This window comes from Onychomys torridus, chromosome 7, assembly GCF_903995425.1.
Source record: "Onychomys torridus chromosome 7, mOncTor1.1, whole genome shotgun sequence".
NCBI lineage: Eukaryota > Metazoa > Chordata > Mammalia > Rodentia > Cricetidae > Onychomys > Onychomys torridus.
The window spans coordinates 108203352-108226172 of record NC_050449.1 but is presented as its reverse complement, the minus strand read 5'-3'; the positions used below and the strand labels follow the sequence as shown (position 1 = coordinate 108226172).

The following is a 22821-nucleotide window of genomic DNA, read 5'->3' as shown; positions in this document are numbered from 1 at the left end:
TATATGGATATACAAATATCTTTTAAAATGTCACACTTGGGGTGGCTGGGCAGCCTGTCTAACAAAGGCACATGTCATCAAGCCTGAAGTCACCAGCTCGATTTGGAACCCACGTGCCAGAAGAAGAGAACTGATGCCTGCAAGTTGTCCTCTGGCTTCTACAGATGCAGCACTGTGGTGCATGTGTATCAACTCACATACTACATAAAGACATAAATATAAAAAGGACAAGATTATGAAACATACACAGTAGAGCATAGGAAAAAACAATACATGAAGAATCCAATAGACATTTAATTGGGGTGCCAGAGAAAGAGACAAGGATACAGAGGCCATAGCTAAGCACATGCTTTCTGAACTTATACAAAATATCACTCCATAAACTCAAAAGGCCAAGTTATGGTACATTCAACAAAACTCATATTTAGAACACTGTAGTTAAGTAGAAGACATTAAAAAAAAAAAAAGCTTGAAAATGTTAACAGAAACCAAAGGGAAAAGTCATTTCATCATGAAAAAATGACAAATTGGTAACATTTAAACATATACCAAAAAGCTGGGGAAAAGTCTGTGTAAGGCCATGCATCATCAAAGTACTGAAAGGAAATCACTCACTGGAGCTCCATATGTGGGAAAAATAAATATTTTTTAAAAGTCACAATATGCTATCAAGTGAGCCAATAAGACATTCCTAAGTATAGTCTTCAAAAAGGAAAATGATTCCAGATGGATTTTCCAAGATTCAGCGAGCAATAAAGATATGTACACAAAAATGTTGACAGCAAATTTATGTAAAAACCCCAAATTGGAATAACCCAAATGCTCACAAACAATAGAATGGACAAACAAATTGAGTGTGTGTTCATATGCTCTAGAGTGAAAATATGCAGCAGGTTATTCCATGATATGGGGGCTCCTAAGGACATCGCTGGAATGATAACTTGTGCTCAAATCTCAACAGCTTCAGAGGCTGAGGCAGAAGAATCATCTGAAGTTTACCAGTTTGAAGCCAGCCTGGGCAAGATAGTGAGACTTGGACTTAGTTCTGAACACAGAAACAAATGGCTGGAATAAACTAGACTGAAAACAAAAACTGAAACTCAAGAAATACATGTTACAACTTCTACTTAAAGAAAACCCAAAGGATGGAAAGGAGATGATGCTCTTCAGACATCTGACTACAGAGGGAAACTGAAGGCAGGGAGGGTGTCTGGGTTTCTGACCACGCTCTTCACTCTAGTGTACTTACTCACTTTACAATGTTGTAGGTTTACATTTGAGGCATCCCATTGTCTCTCACTCTTCATGGACAGTTGTTCTAAGAACACCCCATACTCAAATCTGCAGATCCTTAAGATCCGTATATAAAATGGGTGATCCTTATGGCAAACACTCGAACCAGAGATCAGCCAATAAATGTTCTAGCAGCCAGGCCTGATGATCTGATTTCCATCCTACAGCCCACACAGTGGGAGGAGAGAACTGATGCTCACAAGTTTCTTTCCACTTTCACAGGTGCATTGTGGTACTTACACACACACACACACACACACACACACACACACACACACGCACACGCACACACACACACACACACACACACACACACGCACACACACACACACGCACACACACACACACACACCATCCTCTTCACACACACACACACACACACACACACACACACACACACACACACACACACACCATCCTCTTCACACACACACACACACACACACACACACACACACACGCACACACACGCCATCCTCTTCTGATCCTCCAAACAGCTTTCTGTTTGAATGAACTACCAAACTACACGGTGAGCTCTTTTCACACTTTGCAAGTCTCCCTAAATTGTGATTTTCTTCTGTGTCTCTCACTTTTCAAGACAGAACTTCACACTGCAGCCTAGGCTATCCTTGAACTCACTATGTAGCCCAGGATGACTTCAAATTCACAACAATCCTCATGACTTACAGGGTCAGTGTTAAGGGTATGCACCCCCACACCCAGTTTCCATCAACACTCACTCTATCCACTGCCTCACAGGCAGGCATGCTTGCTGTGTGCACTACTCACGGTTTTGCATGCATGGGTCATTTGTAGCCTCACAGCTTGGAAGCAGGAGCTTCTTGACTAGGGTACCACATCTGTGGGCATTCTTTCTGTTGGTATTAGGATCCCTCCATAAAAGATAAGAGTCTGTCTTTTTTTTTGATAATATATTTCTTTTCTTCTTTTTTTCTTTATTATTATGTGTTTTAAATTTTACACATCAGCCATGGGTTCCCCTGTCCTCCCCCCTCCCGCCCCCACCCCCACCTTCCCCCCAACCCCTCTCCTCCATTTCCATGTGCTCCAGGATCAAGACACCCCTGGGGATTCATTTAAACCTGGTGGATTCAGTACAGGCAGGTCATGTCACCTCCTTCCAGACTGAGCAAAGTGTCCCTGTGTAAGCCCAAGGTTTCAAACAGCCAGCTCATGCACTAAGGACAGTTTCTGTCTTTCTGCCCAGGTCACAAATGAATTATGAATTCATCTTCATTATATGCCATTAGCACTTTCTGTACAAACCACAGCTTAAGAACAATTACTAAATGTCTTTATAAGGACACTAGGTTTATGGCCATAGAGACATTTGCCACCTTCCTATTTGGAGTTCATGGGAGTAACCCTTTGAGTAAACATAGAAGAGAATACACAGAAAATAATTGGTAGACTTCTTGAACTAGTCAATCTTTGGCATCACAAAGCTACAAAGACCCCACTCCCGCCTCTGGTACTTTCTCAGATATCTGCTTTGGAAAGCAACAAACCTGACAATTAGACACACACAAAGGAGAAACAAGTGGAGTGATTTATTCCAAGGAGTCGTGCCAGAAGGTGGAAATAAGATTAAGACTTTGTTGTCATGTGGCAACAAGGAACTAAGAGCCAACTACAGGCAGGCATTTGGCATCCTTGAAACATGCTAAAACTGAGGTTTAGCCTACCCACGGAGACAGGTGTGCCATGCTAATTATAGACTACATCTTTCCATTACCTACATCCCAGCCTTTCTTTCATGTCCCCCTTATGTTTCTCTTTTGCTTGGATTTTACCTTATATAATCTTCCCTGTTTCAGGATTGTCACCCTCTTTCTTTCAGGGACAGTTTTCTTCTGCTGTTTTTTTGTCAGATCAGCAATACAAAAAGGGCACAAAGCTGAATTATTTCATGGTTACTTCTTAGTAAAAAGAAAGTCACTTGTGATGATTATCATTGAAATGAAGGTTAGAGTTTCAGGCTGACTGGAACTGGCTTCCAAGTGGAGTGAATTCTTCACCTGGAAGGGCATCAGAGAGATTCCCACACCCTTGAGGCTCTCCAGAAATAGACAGGCAGAAGAGCTGGTATTCAATAGAATGCCCCAGCTCATCTATGCCAAGCTCATGAAATACATGTAGTTCCAATCCCTAGGACCAGGTGGCACTCACCCAAGAGCTCATGGGAATTCAAGGGTGAATTTAGGAAGCTCTAGGCCAAGAGGCTAGATGCAACATTCCTAACAGCCACAGCCAGCAAACGGGCAGATGGTGGATGTCACTCTGCTCATTCGAAGGGGTCAAAAGGGATCAAGTAAACTTTAGAAGAGCAAGCCTCTCTTCTGCTTGTCCAGCCTCATTAGACTCTAAAGCAAAAATAACTTCCTGGGGGAAACACACTCTGGTGTCTGGGAGGGAGAGCATGAATCACGGATTTATTATTGGGCTATGGAGCATCTGAAGCAAACGCCCAGCGCTGGGAAGGAGCCAAGGCTCTAAGTGCTAACCTGAGCCGGGATGTGGGGAAGTGCTGTAGATACCACCATGTGGATGAGACAGACATCAGTTAGCACACACCATCAGGAGAAGGGATGGCTGTTGCAACTCATCTTTGAGGAACCCACATGCATATTTTGGGGTGTGCCTTGTTTTCTCTCAAGTCACTTCTCTTTCTCTTAACTCCTGTGCTTAGGTCCTATGTTAAAGTGCTTTTGATATTCCCCATCTTGCCCTCAAAAGAAGCAGCTGTTCATGAGCTATAAAATATCAGGATGCCTGAGAAAAGTCAGTGGTTTACACTGAGGGTTACAATCCTGACATGCATTAGTACTAGGTAATGTTGGAGAGAGATTCGAATTCAGACACTTCTGGAAGCTTGTCCTATTAGTTAATTAATTCCTTCAAGCATTTTTCATGCATATGTATGTGTGTTCATGAGCCTGGGGGTATATGGAGGTTAGAGGATAGCCTCATCTCTCATTCGCCAGCATTCTGGCTGCCTTGTTTACTGAGTCCTGGAACTCACTGACTCAGCTAGTTTTGGGGTTGAATCCATGTCCTCATGTCTGCAAAGCATGTATTTTTCTAACTGAGCCATCTCCTCAGCCTAAGAAGTATCTTTACTGAATTTTAATTGCGTGACAGTGATTATACAATGGAGAGGGACTACAAGGTGAATAAGACCAATTCTGTTCATAATGACGTCATGTTATAGTCTCTGACTCTAGGGCTCTGACAGTGGCTCATTCATGGTTTGCATTAGGACCTGAGTTCATCTATGCCTAGTATGATGGTTTGAAAGAAAATGGCCCCCATAGGAAGTGGCACTATTAAGAGATGTGGCTTTGTTGAAGTAGGCGTGGCTTTGTTGGAAGAAGTGTGCCACTGTGGGAGTGGGATTTGAGGTCTCCTATGCTCAAGCTACACCCAGTATGGAACACAGTTTATTTCCTGTTGCCTGTGGACCAAGATGTAAAAACTTCAGTTCCTTTTCCAACATCATGTCTGCCAGCATGGCACCATGTCCTGCCATGCACTAAAACTGAAACTGTAAGATATCCCAAATTAAATGTTCTCCTTTATAAGAGTTGCTGTGGTCATGTGTCTCTTCAGAGCAATAGAAACCCTATCTAAGACAGAAGTTGGTACCAGGGACTGGGGGATTGCTGGGATAGGCCTGACCTTGCTTTTGACCATGCTTTTGTTTGTGGGAATATGAACTTTGGGAGTTGGGTTAGGAAAGCAGTGGAATGCTTTAAGCACTGCTTAATGGGCCATACTAGTAGAAATATGAAGCACAGTGGTGCTTAGGGTTATTTGAACTGTGGGGACCCACTCAAGAGGTTTCAGAAGAGAAGAATTTTATTATGTTGCCTAGAAATCATTCTTGTGATATTTGGGTGAAGAATGTGACTAATTTTGTCCTTGTCCAAAGAGTCTGCCTGAGGCTAAAGTGGAGAGATTTGGATTAATTTCACTGGCAAAGGAAATTCCAAAACAGCCTACCATTGACTCTGTTGTATGGTTATTAGTGTTAAATCTAATGAAGAATTATAACGAAAAAGAGCAAACTGAGAAATTACAAAATGTACAATTTGAGGAGAAGAGGAGCATCAGGAAGTAGAATGGAGCTAAGTTCTATGTTCAAGGAGATAATCAGATTAAGAAATAGAATAAAGGGAATAGTGACCTCAGGACAAGATCCCACCCAGCTAAGTTTCCAATTTGTGAAAAGGAATTAAAGTAAAGCTTAGAGCCAGGTGTGGTAGCATATACCTGTAATCCCAGCACTCCAGAGGCAAAGGCTGGTGGATCTCTGAGTTTGAGGCCACTCTGTCTACAGATTAAGTTCCAGAACAATCAAGTTTAGGCAGTGAAAGAAACATCAAAAACAGAAAGCTGGTGAAGATGTAATTGAATGGGGGTGGTGGGGTGGGGGCATGTTCCAGTCCCAGCAAGCAACAGAACTTGGCAGTTTCAGTTATATGATTCTGGCTTTAGAGTCAGGGATACAAGAAAGGAGTTATGGAATTTTCCTCCACAACTAAGAAAAGCCACTGATGTAAGGTTCATGTCAGGGGTGTCCCTGAATGGAGGTCTAGAGAGGCCATTTAGTGAAGCTGTGAAGGAGAAGCCTGGATTGTCTTGGAGACCCCAAGATGTTGGAGATGCCAGAGTCATGGGATCCCTGCCAAGGAGAGCTGCTAACGGGGAGTGGAACCAGCCCAGAGAAAGAGAAGTGTGTTGCAGTCAACAAAGCTGAAAGGAGTTGGAGATCTGAAGAGTGTTTTGACATCAGACAGGGAGATGCAAAGTTTGGAGTTTGTCTAGCTGGGTTTTGGTCTTGTTTTGGTTCAGTATTTCCTCACTATGCTCCCTTCCCTACATTTTGGAATGGTAATTATGTCCTGTGCCATTATATGTTGGAAGTATGTGATTTGCTTTTTTGTTTTGATTTTGTAGGGGATTACAGTTAAGAGACTGTATGAATCTCAGACGACTTTGAACTTAAGACTTTTAAATAAGTTTGAGACTATAATAGACTATGAGAACTTTTGAACTTGGACTGAATGCATTTTTGCACTGTAGTATGGCTACAAGCCTGTGGAGGACTGGGTGTGAAATGTGGTGGTTTGAAACAAAATGTCCCCCATACAGAGTGGCACTATTAGGAGGTGTGGCTTTGTTGGAGGAAGTGTGTCACTGCGGGAGTGGGCTTTGAGGGCTCTGCTCAAACTACTCCCAGTATGGAACACAGTTCTCTTCCTGTTGCCTGTGGATCAAGATGTAGTATCCTCAGCTCTTTCTCCAGCACCATGTCTGCCTGCATGCCACTATGTCTCACCATGATGATATGGACTAAACCTCTGAACCAGCCCCAATTAAATCATTTCCTTTATAAGAGTTGTATGGCAATGGTGTCTCTTCACAGCAATAGAAATCCTAACTAAGACACCTATATAGTAAGTAGTCGTTGATATTGGAGTGTGAGATCTTGGGTGTGTAATAGCATACCCTCAAGACACTGTGAGCAACAGAGTTAATGTGCTACCCTCAATGAGCCTGGATCTGAAATAAGTACAGACTCCCTTATTAAAATTGATGACAGAAGCAATACCAAAGTCCAAGTACCAAACCCCAATTGTACAGGTTTGCTGGTTGGAGATGACCATAGTGGATTTTGAGGAAAGACTGATGTTATACAACCCTTTTCTTAAATAAAAGTAAAACATTGGGGTTGGGGATTTAGCTCAGTGATAGAGCGCTTGCCTAGCAAGTGCAAGGCCCTGGGTTCGATCCTCAGCTAAAAAAAAAAAAAAAAAAAGAAAAAACCCAACAAAAACCATGGCAGTCACTTATTGCTGACTGACAGCATTGTGCTTTTTCCTGTGATTCATTTATACATCAGTTGACAGCTGTATGAAGAGAATATGACCAGTCCCCTCCCCTTCTCCCTTCCCCTCTTCTCTTCTCTTTTCTCCTTTTCTTCCTCCTTCCCTTCCTTTTTTGTTCCCTCTCCCTCTCTCTCTTTCCTGTTCCTCTCCCTTCCCCTGTCTCCCCCCCCTTTTTTTCTTTTTAGCATTGCCCTGCATGATTCACAGCACATCCTCAAGTGCTGGATAAATTCCCTTCCTTCTTCCTCCACCCCTTCTTATCTACAGCTGAGCCTCCTCCAGAAGAATACAAATGGAATGGAATCGAGCCCTGGTCTCGCCACACATTTGAAACACTGGGAGCCGAGGATTGCATGTCGATCGATGTCTTGAACCAAGGATGATGCCTAAGAAGTCAGTATAAAATGTCACCAGATAAAATTGGAAGGAAGATGTCTGCATCCATGTCTACAAGTGAACAGACATCTTGCCTAGCACAGTGTCATCCCTAAATACCCCTTGATGTCAAAGGTTACATACGCATATTCTCCTAGTGAGAATGTAACAAAACAAATACAGAAAATCATCATGAACACTGATCATGATTATTCAGCTTCTAGGAATTGAGTCTTGAAGATGGTAACTAAATTTGTGATTACAAAAAGTTAGCACAGGGGCTGGAGAGATGGCTCAGTTGTTAAGAGTGCAGACTTCTTTTGCAGAGGCCTGAGTGCAGTTCCCAGCACCCACAGACAGCTCACAACCTCCTGTAGCTCTAGCCCCAGGGGTTTCCAATGCCTCTGGCCTCCTTAGTGCCTGAACTCACATGCAGACAAATACATGTGCATATAATTTTTAAAAAGTAGAAGATTAAAAATTAAAACCATCTAATAAGTCAGTCTTAAGGGGTTGGTCATGCAAAATACAGAATTATTAAATGATAGGATGCTTTTCAACTATTCAAAAATTCACAGAAAGGTATAGAACAATATTCATAACTGCATTTGAAAGGGTGTATGCCAAAAGAAAAGTGTGCTGCATATTTTGTGGATTGATGATTAGGAGAGTATGCATCCTCTTGAAGGTGTGGGCGCTGTAGGAAACAGGCAAAGGACATCTTCAGGTAAGCAATGTTCTTTTCTTCATCTTTCCTTCCTTTAGCACTTTGGAAATAGAAATATTAAGATGGGCATGAGTTTCTAAAATCCACTGTGTTTATGGCTGGAGGGCTAGCTTGATGACTAAAACACCTCACTGGGTAAACAGAAGGGCCAGAATTTGAATGCCCAGAGCCACCACAAATGTAGGAGCCCTCCTAGAGTCCCAGTGCTCAGGAGTTGGAGACAGAGACTCATTGAGCAAGGTGGATGTCTAGATTAGCCACATCAGCAATTCCTAGCTTCAAATGAAAGGCCCAGCCTCAGGGTTTAATGTGAACAGTGATCAAGAAAGACATTCACACCCAACATCAACTTATGCCCCCCTACACACATTTGCACATAAATTCACCAATGTGCATGCTCACATAACACTACACACAGAACAACAATAACAAAAGATCAATCCATAGTGCCAGCATTATGTTCGAAAATATAAAGAAAGGAAGCCACGACCTGAATTCCCTGTGGTTGCTGGGTTTAACACAAGGCTTTGCGGGTGAAGTCAGATGAGATGATGAAGTGGGCAAAAATGAAAAGGAGTTAGTGCTGCAAAGGACTTCTGATGAGCCGTTCCCTGTTAACATTCACTTGTGAGTCTTTAACAAACTAAAGTCCCTCCAATAAACACTCAGAAATTAGAAAGTGGATGCTGAGATTTTTCCACATCTGTACCACCCATACAGTACATGCCTTTTATTTGCCATCAAAGGGCAAGAATATGCTCTTTGTTCCTCTGCAGCCACACAGGCACACACCTTTTATATTTGCAGTCAACCTATTTATAATCACGGGTCTCTGGGGACAGCTCACCTTCTTTTCATCCTGTGGAACAAAGGCAGTTCCTGAGAGTACTGTTTTAAGAGTGGCAAAGTGCTTTGTTCCTGCAAAGGCCCCTGACCAATGCAGGAAATTAGTCAGTGTGCCCACAATGAAACCCTCAGAACAGCCCGGTGAACACTCTATGGAGTATAAATTAGGGAGCTCATTTTCTTACTGCTATATTCACTAATTTGCTGTCTTTCAACTAGAGTTATCCCTAACATCAACTGCAGAAGAGAGTCTAAATTAAATTGCTATTCATGGGGTACACTCAGGCCTGAGTAGGGCTTAGCAATAAGCTCAGTATCTATATAATATGAATGTTTGTATTTCCAAATTCCCAAAAGGAGAATTTGGAGTGAAAGAAACTGAGATGCCTGGTTCTCCCTACTAAGGGAGCCTCTCCGCTGCGTGAGGCTGTGAGGGTAAAGCCTAAGTTGTAATGGAGACCTTGGGATGATGGAAGGCCCAAGACAGGTAAAGGCATCAAATGAAGCTTCCCCAAGAGAGGGGCCATGGATGTTAAAAATGGCAGGGACATAGAATCAAAGTTTTCCAAGCTCATTGGTGCTCAGATGATATCTCTGGATATCCTGGAGATAAGGCATGGACTGAGCTGAGCTGCAGGGTTTGGTGTGTTCCCTGCTGAGTTTCCATACTGCTTTGGTCCAGTGAGGGTGCTTACTCTGTATCATTGTAGAATGGAAGTATGTAACTTAATTGCTAATTTTGCAGCAACTTATAGCTGAGAGTAGGCCCTGAATCTCAAAAGATATTTGAATTCAGACTTTTAAGCAATGTTGGGAGTGTTTAGAATCTGAGCCTCTTCAAATTGAATTTAATGCATTTTACATCATGAGAATACCATGAACCTTTGGGAATGTGGTTTGAGTCTGTAAAGTGGCCCATAGGCTTATGTGTCCGACTATTTTGTCCCTAGCTTGTAGCACTACTTGGGTAGGTTGTAGAAACTTTAGGAGTGGGGACCAAGTGGGAGGAAGTAGGTCACAGATACAGGTCCTTTTGGGTGTCCTTTCTCTCACTGCTTTTTGTGACATTCTTTCTGCTTTCTAGCATGCTAAGTTGTAGACAAGTGGTGCCATGCCCTTCCACTGCCATGCATCCTCATAGCTTCTTCTCCACTAGGATGGACTGAAATCAGGAGTGAAAATGAGTTCTTATCCCTTCAGTTGCTTTTGTCTGGGGTTTTGCCACAGTGACAAAGGCAGGAACTGATACAGCGATGATAGACAAAAGTCACTCACCATCCTAAGAATAAGATCCCATGGTGGGACAGCTTCAAGGTCACTCAGACACTCTTCTCCCTCAAGCAGTCATAAAAGAACTCCTTGACTTTCTTCTCATATGGCAGGTCTTCCTTTCTCAGGGGTTCTGCCCGGTACCAAGAGGAAGCTGAGCAAATAGGTCACGCTGAGTCACCTTCATCTATTACTTGGTCCTCTGGTTATAGTTCTGCATGGCCAGCCACAGAAATATCCTGTTTTCCTTTAATCTTGAAGTCTGTGGTGGTTTGAATAGGAATGGCCACCATAGACTCATGGGTTTGAATGCTTGGCCCATCTGGAGTGGCACTATTAGGAGGTATGGTCTTGTTGGAGTAGATGTTGCCTTGTTGGAAGAAGTGTGTCACTGTGGGGGTGGGCTTAGAGGTCTCACATGCCCAATGTGGTACACAGTTCACTTCCTGCTGCCTGTGGATCAAGATGTAGAACTCTCAGCTCCTTCTCCAGCACCATGTCTGCCTGCATAACACCCGCCATGATGATAATGGACTAAACCTCTGAACTGTAAGTCAGCCCCAGTTAAATGTTTTCCTTTAAAAAGAGTTGCTGTGGTTATGGTGTCTCTTCACAACAATTGAAACCCTAACTAAGACAAAGTCTTTTATCCCAATGCCAAGTTGAACTCAAGAATTCGCAATGTTAGGTAAGCCCTCTACCACTGTGGGATATTCCTCAGCCCCAAATTCCTCATTTTGAAGGGCTCCTCTGTCACATACAACTTTGCCTAAATAGATTTGTTTGGCTCTTTTCTTGTTAGTCTGTCTTTTGCTATAGAGCTGTGGTTCTCAATCTTCCTAATGTTATGACCCTTTAATACAGTTCCTCATGTTGTGGTTGTTACTTCATAACTACTTTTGCTACTGTCATGAATAGTAATATAAATATCTAATATGTAGGATATCTAATATGCAACCCCTGTGAAAGGGTCATTTGACTCCTCCAGGGATTGTGACCCACAGATTGAGAACTACTGCTGTAGAGACTTCAATGACAAAATATATATATTTCCATATGTGTTCATTCTTCAAGTTCATTACATCACTCCTGTTCCAACTATCTTCCTGGCCATTCTGACCCGGCCTTCACCAGGAGTTCTGACTCTTCTATTCAATCCCCAACATTCTTCAAGATTGTGAAGGAAGTTTTATGTCAACTTCACAGGCTAGAGTCATCAAATAGGAGGGAGCCTCAACTGAGAAAAATGGCTTCATAAAATATGGTATAGGCAAACCAATAGCACATTTTCTTAATTAGTGACTGAGGTGGGAGGGCCCACTGTGGGTAGTACCACCCTGGACTGGTGGTCCTGTTTCTATAAGAAAGCAAGGTGAGTGAACCCATGGGGAGCAAGCCAGTAAGCAGCTCCCTTCCATGACCTCTGTGTCATCTCCTGCCTCCAGGTTCCTGCTCTGTTAGAATTCCAGCTCTGGCTTTCCTCAGTGGACTGTTGATTCAGGACATGTAAGCCAAATAAATCCTTTCCTCCTCAAGCTGTTTTTGGTCATGGTGTTTCATCACATCAATAGTGATCCTACCTATAACAAAGACAGAGGTTTAAGCATCTTTTTTCTAATTCCAAAGGTCCCCTGAAGGCTTCCAATCACCCCTAAGACAGCAGGTGTCATCTATGTTGACTTTTCTAGCCAAAACCTCTTATATATCAGATGCCTTACTTAAATGGATGGTATTCTTACATTTTAGATAGCCAACACTATGAGATTCATATATTTATATATTAGGTTACCTATTGGTATATTACATATATTATTAGTACATTATATATTACATATTTATATACTTATATCTAACACTGGAGATTTCATGCTCAAATTTTCCCTTACTTCACCTCAACAAAGAGCATAAGCCACTCAATTGCCATGTCAACACTAAGAGAGTCAACCATGACACTGGCTTCTCCTTCATCTCTCATAGGCAAGTGATCCTTCAGCCCTGTAGAGTTGATGTAATATAGACCAAGATATCGTAACATTTTATCTAGCTTCCTTACTGTGATGGTTGACATTGGTTGTCAACTTGACAGGATCTAGAATCATCCAGAGGACAAGCTTCTGGGCATGCTCCAAGGGACTATCTAGATTAGGTTAGCTGAAATAGGAAGACCCACCTTGACTGTGAGGGATACCATATCATGGGCTGGGCTTCTTGACTGAACATAAACAAGAAAGTGAGCTGAGTAACAGCCTCCATTGCTCTTGACTTCTCAGCTATGAACACAATTAGACCAGCTGCCTCATATGCCTGCCACCATGACTCCTCTACCATGATGGACTGTAGACTCAACTGTGAGTCCAGGAAATCTTTCCTCCCTTAAAGTTGGTTTTGCCAGGGTATTTTTCACAGTATGAAACAAGTAACTGGTGCATTTGCCATCAACTTGTGCTTAGATGTGGCATTCCTTCTTTCTTACATCCATTGTTGCTCCCTTTTAATTCATTGCCCTAAATAAAAATTATTCAGAATATTTTCCATTTTTTAAAAGATTTTTTATAAGTGTTTTTCTTGCATGTATATATGTGCACCACATGCATGCCTGGTACCCAGAGAGGCAAGAAGGGGATGTAGGATCCCCTGGAACTAGAGTTACAGTTAGGAGCCACCATGTGGTTGCAGGGAACTATACCCAGGTCCTTTGCAGAAGTGCTCTTAACCACCGAATCATCTCTCAGTCCCAATACTGTCTAATTTTAAAGTTCTCTCACTTTCTAAAGATCAAGCCTGAAACCATTAGAATGATCTCTAAGTCATGGTGTGGTCTACCCACAGCTTCAACTTTTCATCTCATTTCCTGTTCATCTTCGCATTTTCATCTTGCTCAGTCAGCCTCAGTGAACTCCTTTCAGCTTTTGAAATTGAACAAGGACTTTCTTTTCTTAGAAAATCTGCACATATTGTTCTTTGCACCTGGGAGAAGCATGTGTCTCTCTGCTGTGAATTCTCAAAGTCTTACATCCTTTTCTGCATTAGATGGAAGTGCATTCAGCTGTGCACACAGCTTGCCCAACAGAGATGGTTCCAAGGACACTTCATGCCACTTGCATCCTGTCACAGAGTCTGAAAACAGGGTTTTTTTGGGGGGGATTGTCACAACATTTCAAAGTTATTACCCAAGTGCAAGACTTTCTCCTTTCTTTTTTGACACTACGGACATGTTGGTGTTTCAATCTAAGGTCATTGCCTTATGTTCACAAGGTGGTTGCCAGAAATCAGTGTCTCTGGTTCTATTCACACTGCACTCAAATGAGAAAGGAAAGGAGAATTTTCATCTCATGTCTATCATCTTTATCAGAGACACAAAGCCTTCACTTGAGTTACCCTACATAGAATTGGCCAGATATCTGACATAGAGACCAAAAAGGAAGCTATTTGGTGGGTACTAGGGATGACAGAAATGGAACAAGAATGTAATAGTTACTGCTCTTACAACCAAAGCATCTTGATGTTCTTCTATGTTCTCATCATAACAGTGATCACAGAGTCAAATAGGTAAGGCTGGGAAGATGGCTCCATGGTTAAAGTGCTCGCCACATAAGTATGAGGACATAAGTTCAAATCTCCAGCATCCACATAAAATCCAGGTACAGTGAATACCCATAATTCCAGCACTGCAGGGGGTGAAGGGTAGGGGTGGGGCTGGTGGAGCACAGAGGCTCACTAGCCAGCTAGTATAGCAGAAACAGTGAACTCTGGGTTCAGTGACAGACACTATCTCAAACAATGAAGTATAGAAGCAATTAAAGAAGACACCCCATTGCCAATTTCTGTCCTATTCTGGCTATTGCATGGTGAGTACACATGCACACATGTATGTACAGGAGCACACATCACACACAGAGGTAAATATACCTATTTTGTGGTTGTCTTGTCTGCACATTTATAAACTCTCTGGCTGTGAGAAATGTTTCACTGCTCAACTTCTAGAATAAGCACAGTGAAGAGCCTATCTGGGTCGGTCAGGTCAACTGGCTGAGAGACTGTGTAGCGTGAATATCAAAGAGTCTCATCAATAAACTCAAACCCGAGGCCAGGTATGGGGTGAACGCTGGAAGATCAGAGACACAGAATAAGCCACAGCTACCTCACCTCGCCAGTTCCTCAGCTGGTCTTGTTTCCTCAGACTGCAAGCTTCTGAGTCCTCATCCAAATGGATCTCAGCTGAACTGCTGCTAGAAGCCTAAAAGCTTAACCAGCCAAATGCTGAACCAGCCAAATGCTTCTAGTTTCTGGTCTTCACACCTTATATATCTTTCTAGTTTCTGCCGTTACTCCCTGGGATTAAAGGCGTGTCTCCATGCTGGCTGTATCCTTGAACACACAGAGATCCGCCTAGTTCTGGGATTAAAGGTGTGCACCACCACCACCCAGCTTCTGCTATGGCTTGCTCTAACCCATTTTCTGGCCACCATTTTTGGCTCTGTATCTAGTGACTGTCTGTTCTCTGACCCCCGATAAATTTATTAGGGTGCACAATATTTTGGGGAACACAATACCACCACAAGACTGACTGAATGAATATGAAGCAGAACAAAGAGAAAGTGGTGCAAATGTGACAGAACCCCTCCGAAACAAAACTCCTGGATGTGATCGCCATTTCTCTCATCTCAGGGCTGAGCTTTCTATTCCATGTAAATGAAAAATGAATTTGTCCTCAAGAAAACTTGAATAGTTGCTTCAAGTGCTCAGTTCCTTGCATGGTGCATGAAGCTCTGTTAACCTCTCAGTCACTCTGGGCGAGCAGGTATGTTGTTATTACTGAAATTTAGGAAAGAATTATTCATTTTTAAAAACATAAAGATGTAAAGATGTAACCCTTGTTAATGAGGTGCATGATTCAGAAGTGTATTGTCTACTGACATAAATGTGAGCCAATGCTTTGGGAGGTCATTCAACTATGGAGAAAAAGAAAGGGGAGAAGAGCTAGGAAGTTATATAAAGAGTACTCGGAACTTTCTGTCTAAATTTTCCATTGCTGAACGAAGTCACTCCAACAGATCATTTGTCATTCGGGTCTGATGAGGGAGAAAGAAAATGCCAAATGCCTGGCACACAGTGTGCATCTGGGCTGTTCTGTCCCTGAATCTTGTCCAAGAGGAAGTTGAATTTACACCTATTTCTATCATGTCCTAAATATGCATCTGTGAGTAACTTGAGTTTTCTTTGGCTCAAAATGGTACTATAGTCTTAAACTACCTCCAGTTATAAATGCAGTCAATGCGCAGTTTTAAAATTTAAACCAAAGGCTGGATAGTATTGAATACAGTCACCTCTAACCAACTTGTGAATACAGTCAACTATAACCAACCGTGAATACAATCAACCTATGAACACAGCCAACTATAACCAACCTGTGAATGCAGTCAACTATAACCAACCTATGAATACAATCAACCACAACCAACCTATGAAGACAGCCAACTATAACCAACCTGTGAATACAATCAACAGCCAACCTATGAATAGTCAGCTACAACCAACCTAACCAAACATTTGGAGGCAGATCAAATCTCTGAGAGTAGTTATTCCTGTAGATACAAAATCTTTTTTTTAGTTTTGGACAGACACTCGGCTTGGCCATGTCGAAACATACAGGGTGCTAGCATACAAATATCACATTTATTTGTTTTTTTTTAAAACCATTTAAACATCTCCACAGGCAAGAGTAAAACTTCAAGTTTTAAATATGTTTTCATTTGCAATAAAACTCCTTTAAAAAAAAAAAAACAGAAATGATTTTCAGATTGGCAAAGGGAGTCCCCTCTGATGTAAACAGATGGCTGAGAAAGATCACCCACATGCTGAACACAGATCTTGAAGAGGCATTTCTAAGAATGAAGTAGCACTTCTCAGCCTGGGCCACTTCCCACAGGATCCTTATTTAACCCACAAAAAGCATGTCGCTGATGCCTCTGGCCAAGAGGAGCTCAGCAGCCCCTGTCCCGCTTGCCTAACAGTCACCCTGAATAGCATCCAACTCTTCCTTTGTGCTCCAAAAACAGCTTGAGCAAGCCATTCCCAACAAGCCAGTGTCTGTGATCAGTCCTTAACTAATATCCTCCCATAGAAATGGTCTGCTAAGTCCCAGCTGAGCATATTATTAAGCATTTGAGTTAATGTGTGACACACAGATGTTCCACTTTCCCAGTGAGCAGACACTTTGAGATGACTTAAATCCCAGAATCAATCAATGAGAAAGCGGGGTGGGGCAGGGGGGGGGGGGGGGGGGGAGCAACATCTAAAACTAAATTTTAAAATATAATCCAAATGAGGGTGTAAGAGACCATTTTGCTCTGACTAATAAGATTGTATAGTGCCTCATTCAAATCCACAAAGCTACTAGGGAAGAAATACAAGCTCTTTATCTGACTCTATTTTTCATTTTAAGGTCACAGCCATTTTCTGGGGATCATCTTAGCCCAAGACAGCAAGGAATGAGCAACAATGTAGCTTCCAAAAACTTGGGTTTGAATACACTGGATAGCTGAAGAACACAGAGAGAAACTTACAGATTTGTCCTTGATGAGTAGAGCAGAGCACTGGATTCCAGCCATCAGCATCTTGTGCGGATTCCAGGCCACAGAGTCAGCCCTGTCATGTCAAACGGAGAGAGAGAGAGAGAAAGCTTGGAGAGGGGCTTTGCTAGCTACTGTAGGGAGAAGGATGAGGCCTCAGGTACAAGTTACCGATCCACTGGTTCCTCATTTGAGGGATGGGAACAATTTGGGGGCTGTTTTGTTTCAGAAAAGTAAGTTTTGTAGTGTGCGTGTGCGTGTGCGTGTGCGTGTGCGTGTGCGTGTGCGTGTGCGTGTGCGTGTGCGTGTGTGTGTGTGTGTGTAGAGAAAGAGAGAGAGAGGCTAGAGGTTGAACTTGGGCATCATTCCTCAGGATGCCACCCAGCCTTTTGGATTTTTGAAACAGTCTTGCTGGAGTGGAGCTTGCTGATTAGCCTAGGGCGTATAGCAGGGAGTCCTTGGGCTCTGCCTATGCCTGCTTCTCCAGCACTGGGAGTATATGTGTGTGCTACCAAACAAGGCAAGTTTTCCTGTGGGTCCTGGGGGATGAACTCAGGTCCTTTTTTAAGTGCATCACTGAGTTATCTCTCCAGCCCTCATGGTCTGTTTTCTAAAGGTCACACAGATGGAGATGTGCCAACAATTGTGTATTTTTCCTAAATAAAAGTCAACTGCAAAGCAGGAAGCTCAATTTACCTGTGGATTCCATGAAGGAGTTGGCGGTGCTTTCTTGACAACAAAGCTGAGCCACCCCAGGAGGCCTGTTGAGATATTTAGATACCCAAAGTTACTTCTCTACCCATGAACTACCATGGCAACCCTACACATGTGTCATTTGGAACTTCATTTGATATCGTGTTCACCGATTTGCACTCTGAGGAGTTTGATTAGGCATTCTAACTAGGTAATCAGAACCCCAGTGTAGTAGATGGGTCCCCATTGACTCATAAATGTGAAGTCACACAAAAGAAATGGGTATATTAATAGCCAATTGAGCTTTGTGTAGACAAAAAATGGTTAAAAAGATACAGCCCATGCCCATGCCTTGGATCCAGAACAGATGACATCTTCACAGTGTCACTACACATACTGTACTGTGAGTCATGAACAAAAGGCTAGAATTCTATCCGATGAATGAGAACATTGTTGGCAAAGTGGCTAGAAGGTCAACAGGGGTAAGGTAGGAGGAGATATTAAGGAAGATGAGGTCTTTTTAGCCTACTGGTTCTCAGAAATATTTGCCAGCATAATATAGGAGGAGGATAAGAGAGAGGGCGCTTGAACCTTAAGAGAGCTGCTTATTGGAAAGATGACTTCCTGAGCACCAGAGGATGGAGCAGAGGAAAAGAACAGGAATGGGAAGGCTTGTGGGGAGGGGTCAGGAAAGAAGGGAGGAAGAATCCAAATAGGGACACTCAGGAGTTAATATGGCTCTTGAAAATTGTTCAGAACAATGACGGGTAGCTGCAGGGGGAGACTCTGGAGGCACTGGACCCTGAGGCCTGCTGAATGCTCTAAGATCCCCCATGAAATTCCACAGTATCCTGTGAAGGACAGAGATATGACCATCTCTATTTCTGCAGGAAAACTAAGTTTCAGATGTGCTAGGCAGATTGTCTGGGGTATCATGGGCAATCAAAATCAGACTGAGGATCCCAAACCTGTTCCTTTTACCTAATAGCATCATGGTTTAGTTGGAGTGATCATTTGGCCAAATTAGAGAGTATAACATGGGAGGTTGAGGGGAATGGGAATGCTTCAGGCAAGAGTTGAGCTCAAGAGCTGCCTAGCAGGCAAACACCATTTTCCTTCAATAATAAGTTTAAAGGAGGACAGATGCCATGGTTAAAATGCAGCAGGATGTGTGCAATCTGGAGGTTGAAGACGTAAATGAGATACTCTTACAGCTCTCAGAGTACTGCTACCACTGCCCATTGGTAGCCAAGATAGCACAGTACCAGCCACCACATGGCCGTAAATTCCTGCAAGCACAACTCTTCCATTCAGGGAGGGGCAAGGCTGAGGCTACTGGGTCATGCAGTATAAGCTTGAGGATGAACTTACTCCAGCATCAGGCTCCTGCTAAGAGTGAACATATCACCAAGGTTCAGACTCTGGACCCAGTGGACCCAAAGACTCCATGACCTCTTGTGTTTCCTGAATTTTTGTGAATGCCCAATTCCCAGGAAAAGGGTTAATAAATTGGGGTTGTTACTTAGAGTCCTTCCTACCACCTTCTCCATGCTGCCACATCCCACAGGCTTCACAAAGACCAGATTTGACTAAGGCTGGAAGCAAACAAGACATGTTGGTCACAGCCCTTTCTGGTCCCATCCAATTAACCAGCCTCATACCCTACCCCTCATACAATCCCTGACTCTTCTCCACCCCCAAATAAATACCTCCCACCCTACTGAGCCACACTTACATTTAGAATAATGAGAATTGAGAATTCTTCTATTGGTTCACAAAGTCATTGTACAGGATAGGGAGCATCCATGAACAATTTTATTTCTCAATAGATTTAAAAGGAGAAAAAAAAAAGAATCCATTGCTGAGAGCAGGGCCCTACTTCTCCTTAGTTCCCTTTCTCAACTCTTAATCCTGGAATCTGCAATATCAAACCACTTTTATGGTGAAGAAGCTTGACTTTCTACCCTAGTAGCGACTGTTATTGAGTTCTTAGTACATGCTAAGCATCACAAGATATTTCTTTCTTATTGACTGGTTGATAAATAAATAGAGTTAACCTTGGAATACAGGTGGAGACAGGAGTAGAAGCAAGAGCTCACAGCTTCCAAAGCCCATGAATTTAAAGACAATATGGGCTGGAGACATAGCTTAGTTTGTAGAATGCTTGTCTGTTGTTCACAGGACTCTGAGTATAATCCTCTGCGCTGCACAAATAGGGAGTAATAGCATCTGCCTGTGATCCCAGCATCTGGGGGATGGGGACAGGAGGATGAAGGATTTTTAAGGTCATCCTTGCCTATCTAGCAAGTTCATGAGACCTTATTTAAGAAATAGAGAAAAACAGGATGCTTATATGTTCCATGTGAATTGTGGCAACCAGTGGGAGGGAAGGGGAAACTCTGCTGGGACCCTGAGGGCTGGTGGATGCCACCAGCCCCTACTTCAGAGGAGACCAACCCTTGAGGAGTCTCGCATTCATTCTTACAGAGGAAAAACATGAGAAGAGACATCAACAGAACTGGAACAGATTAAATTCCCTTAAAAATGTATAAGAAGTCAGAACAATGACTGTAACTTTTAACATGGATGGACTGTGTATATGTATGAAGTTCCCTGAAGATAGGTTATTTTCTATTGTAACCAAACTGTCCAACATATTAGACACCTGCCACAATCAAAGATTAATAAACACTGTCTTGATGTTAGGATGTGTTTGTTTTAGTCAGATATCTTTCAACTATTCAGAGAAGCTGTGGTCAAATTTAATCTAATATGCTTGAACTGTTTGGGAGGCACCCAGGCTGTGGGACTGGGACCTGTCCTTAGTGCATGAGCTGGCTGTTTGGAACCTTGGGCTTACACAGGGACACTTTGCTCAGTCTGGAAGGAGGGGACAGGACCTGCCTGTACTGAATCCACCAGGTTTAAATGAATCCACAGGGGAGTCTTGGCCCTGGAGGAGATGGGAATGGAGGGGAGTGGCTGGAGTCAAGGTGGGGTGGGAGCGGGAGGGGGAAGGACAGGGGAACCCATGGCTGATGTGTAAAATTAAAACACAAATATAATAAATAAATTTGTAAAAAGAAAAGAAAAGAAATTTAATCTAATATGACACACATTGCTAAATGCCTACTGTGTGCAAATAGAACAAGGTGCTGTAGCTTAAATGTGTTCTTAATTAAGTATTTTCTTCAAAATTTAACCCTTAATTCTGACTAAGCCTCATGAATCTCTCCAGGTCATTTCTAATTTCAAAGCTCCATAGCCGCTATATTCTGCATAAACTTAAAACCCCACTGATGTTTTTCTTAAGAGAGTGAACTATTTAAGGAGAATGTCGATGTATTCAATTGTTTCTCCTTATTCATATGGTTAACAAAATACTCACTTCACACTATCTTTTAGGACATTAAATATCACCACATTTCTATGGTGATAAAAATCAATAAAGTGTAAGTTAAAAAGTGAACAGCTATGACTACTCAAGCTCCATTAAGCGAAGTAAAAAATAATCCACTTGAAGCATAGCTATTGGTGTGTTAATCATGTCTGTGACTCCTGTGTCTGGTTCACCCAACATTACCGTCAACTTAGAGAAAACCTTAAGGACTCAGTGCTCTCTCTCGATCATTCTATACCCAATTGACTTCCAAAGAGTAAAATGCTGTGAACTATAAAATCATATGCAGGGATCTCCTTAATGATTGGTCATTTTCTGCTCAGCAAGTTGTTACATATTTCTTCTGATCAGGAGCATCTTGACTACTCTCCTGCCCAGGAAGATGCACTGTAGTCTCATGAGCATGTTCAATCATCCCTTTTCTAAGCTACATTCAAATCCTTGAATGTCTGACTTCATGTAAAATGAAAGAAGAGAGGAGGGAGAAGGGAGACTGGAGGCAGGGAGAGAAAAATAGAAGAGAGAGAAGGAATAAAAGGAAGGGAGAAGAAGGTGAGGGCAGGGGAAGAGGGGGAGGAAAGTGCAAGAAAAAGAAGAGAAGGGAGGGGAGGGGAGGAGAGGAAAACAAAGAAGGGGAGGGGGGAGGGAGGAAAGGGGGGTGGACAGGGAATGAAGGAGCAGAAAGAGAAGGGAGGTAGAAGGAAGGGGAATGGAGAGAGGGAGAAGAAAGGAAAAGGAAGGAGAAGACAAGGAATGGGAGAGAAGGGAGGGAATGGAAAAGCCATGTCAAACACACTTAGCTGGCTGGATTCAACTCTGAATAAGTAGACCTTTAATAAAAATTACCTTTAGCTTAGAGGAAAATGAATGTGTTCTGAACAACCCCAGGACTTATGAAATGAATTAGAAAAAAATCCAACCCTTTAAGTTGGAAAATTATGAAGAATATAAATTATATCAATTTCCCTCAAACAGTTATCTATTATCGACCCAGCTAAAACCTGCTTTAATTAAGACATGCAATTATATAATGCAGGATAGGGGGTTTTTGCATTTTCTTACTGACTGGAATCATATCATTTCATAGCTGGAAGATATATTCTCCTGATTTTATCAGCATTCTCCCCCTGCAGCTGAAGCAACTGCAGATGCAGAGCTGAGCACAAGGAAGATGATGCGGATTAGAACTCAACTCAGGACCTCCTGCTTCTGCTGTCACTGTTCCCCTAACACTGCATTGCCTTGCTGATTCAGGGGCCAAAAGGATGGCTCTTGGGAAAGTCCCATGGAATCTGGAGAACAAAATCAAAACAGATCTGAGGTCTTGGGATCTTTGGGAAGCCTTAAAGGAACACATGCTCATTTCCCAAGTGAAAACCACAACTGAAATTAGGAAGCTTCTAGATCCTAAGAGTAGGTGAAGCTGGGAAGGCAGGAGAAGATGAAAAGGACTTGGAAGTTAGACACAGACACACAGATGAACTTACATCCACGTGGAGCCAGAGGGCATGCCTCTCACAGACCTCAGCAATCTCATCCAGGGGGTCGAAGGCACCCAGCACAGTGGTGCCAGATGTGGCACAGACAAGAAATGGCACAGCCCCCTGTGGAAGGAAGCCAATCACAGACAGAAACTTTACCGTCTTTGTGAAATCCGCCCTGTTGGAAGCTGAACACAGGGGTTATGCACCTGGAGCCAAACAGGGCCTTTTTGGAGGTCATGGTTGATTCAAT

General features: G+C 42.7%; 1 protein-coding gene across 1 annotated transcript in view; it reads right to left on the bottom strand.

Annotated features, from left to right (window-relative positions):
* The window catches only part of Gadl1 (glutamate decarboxylase like 1), a 143516-nt gene that overhangs the window by 94712 nt on the left and 25983 nt on the right, over positions 1-22821 (bottom strand). Inside the window, exons 8-10 of the mRNA XM_036194121.1 lie at positions 22575-22691; positions 17691-17755; positions 16989-17070 (exon numbers count right to left, since the gene is read on the bottom strand). Coding sequence (XP_036050014.1) covers positions 16989-17070; positions 17691-17755; positions 22575-22691 — 264 coding nt within the window. The remainder of the gene's footprint in view (positions 1-16988; positions 17071-17690; positions 17756-22574; positions 22692-22821) is intronic.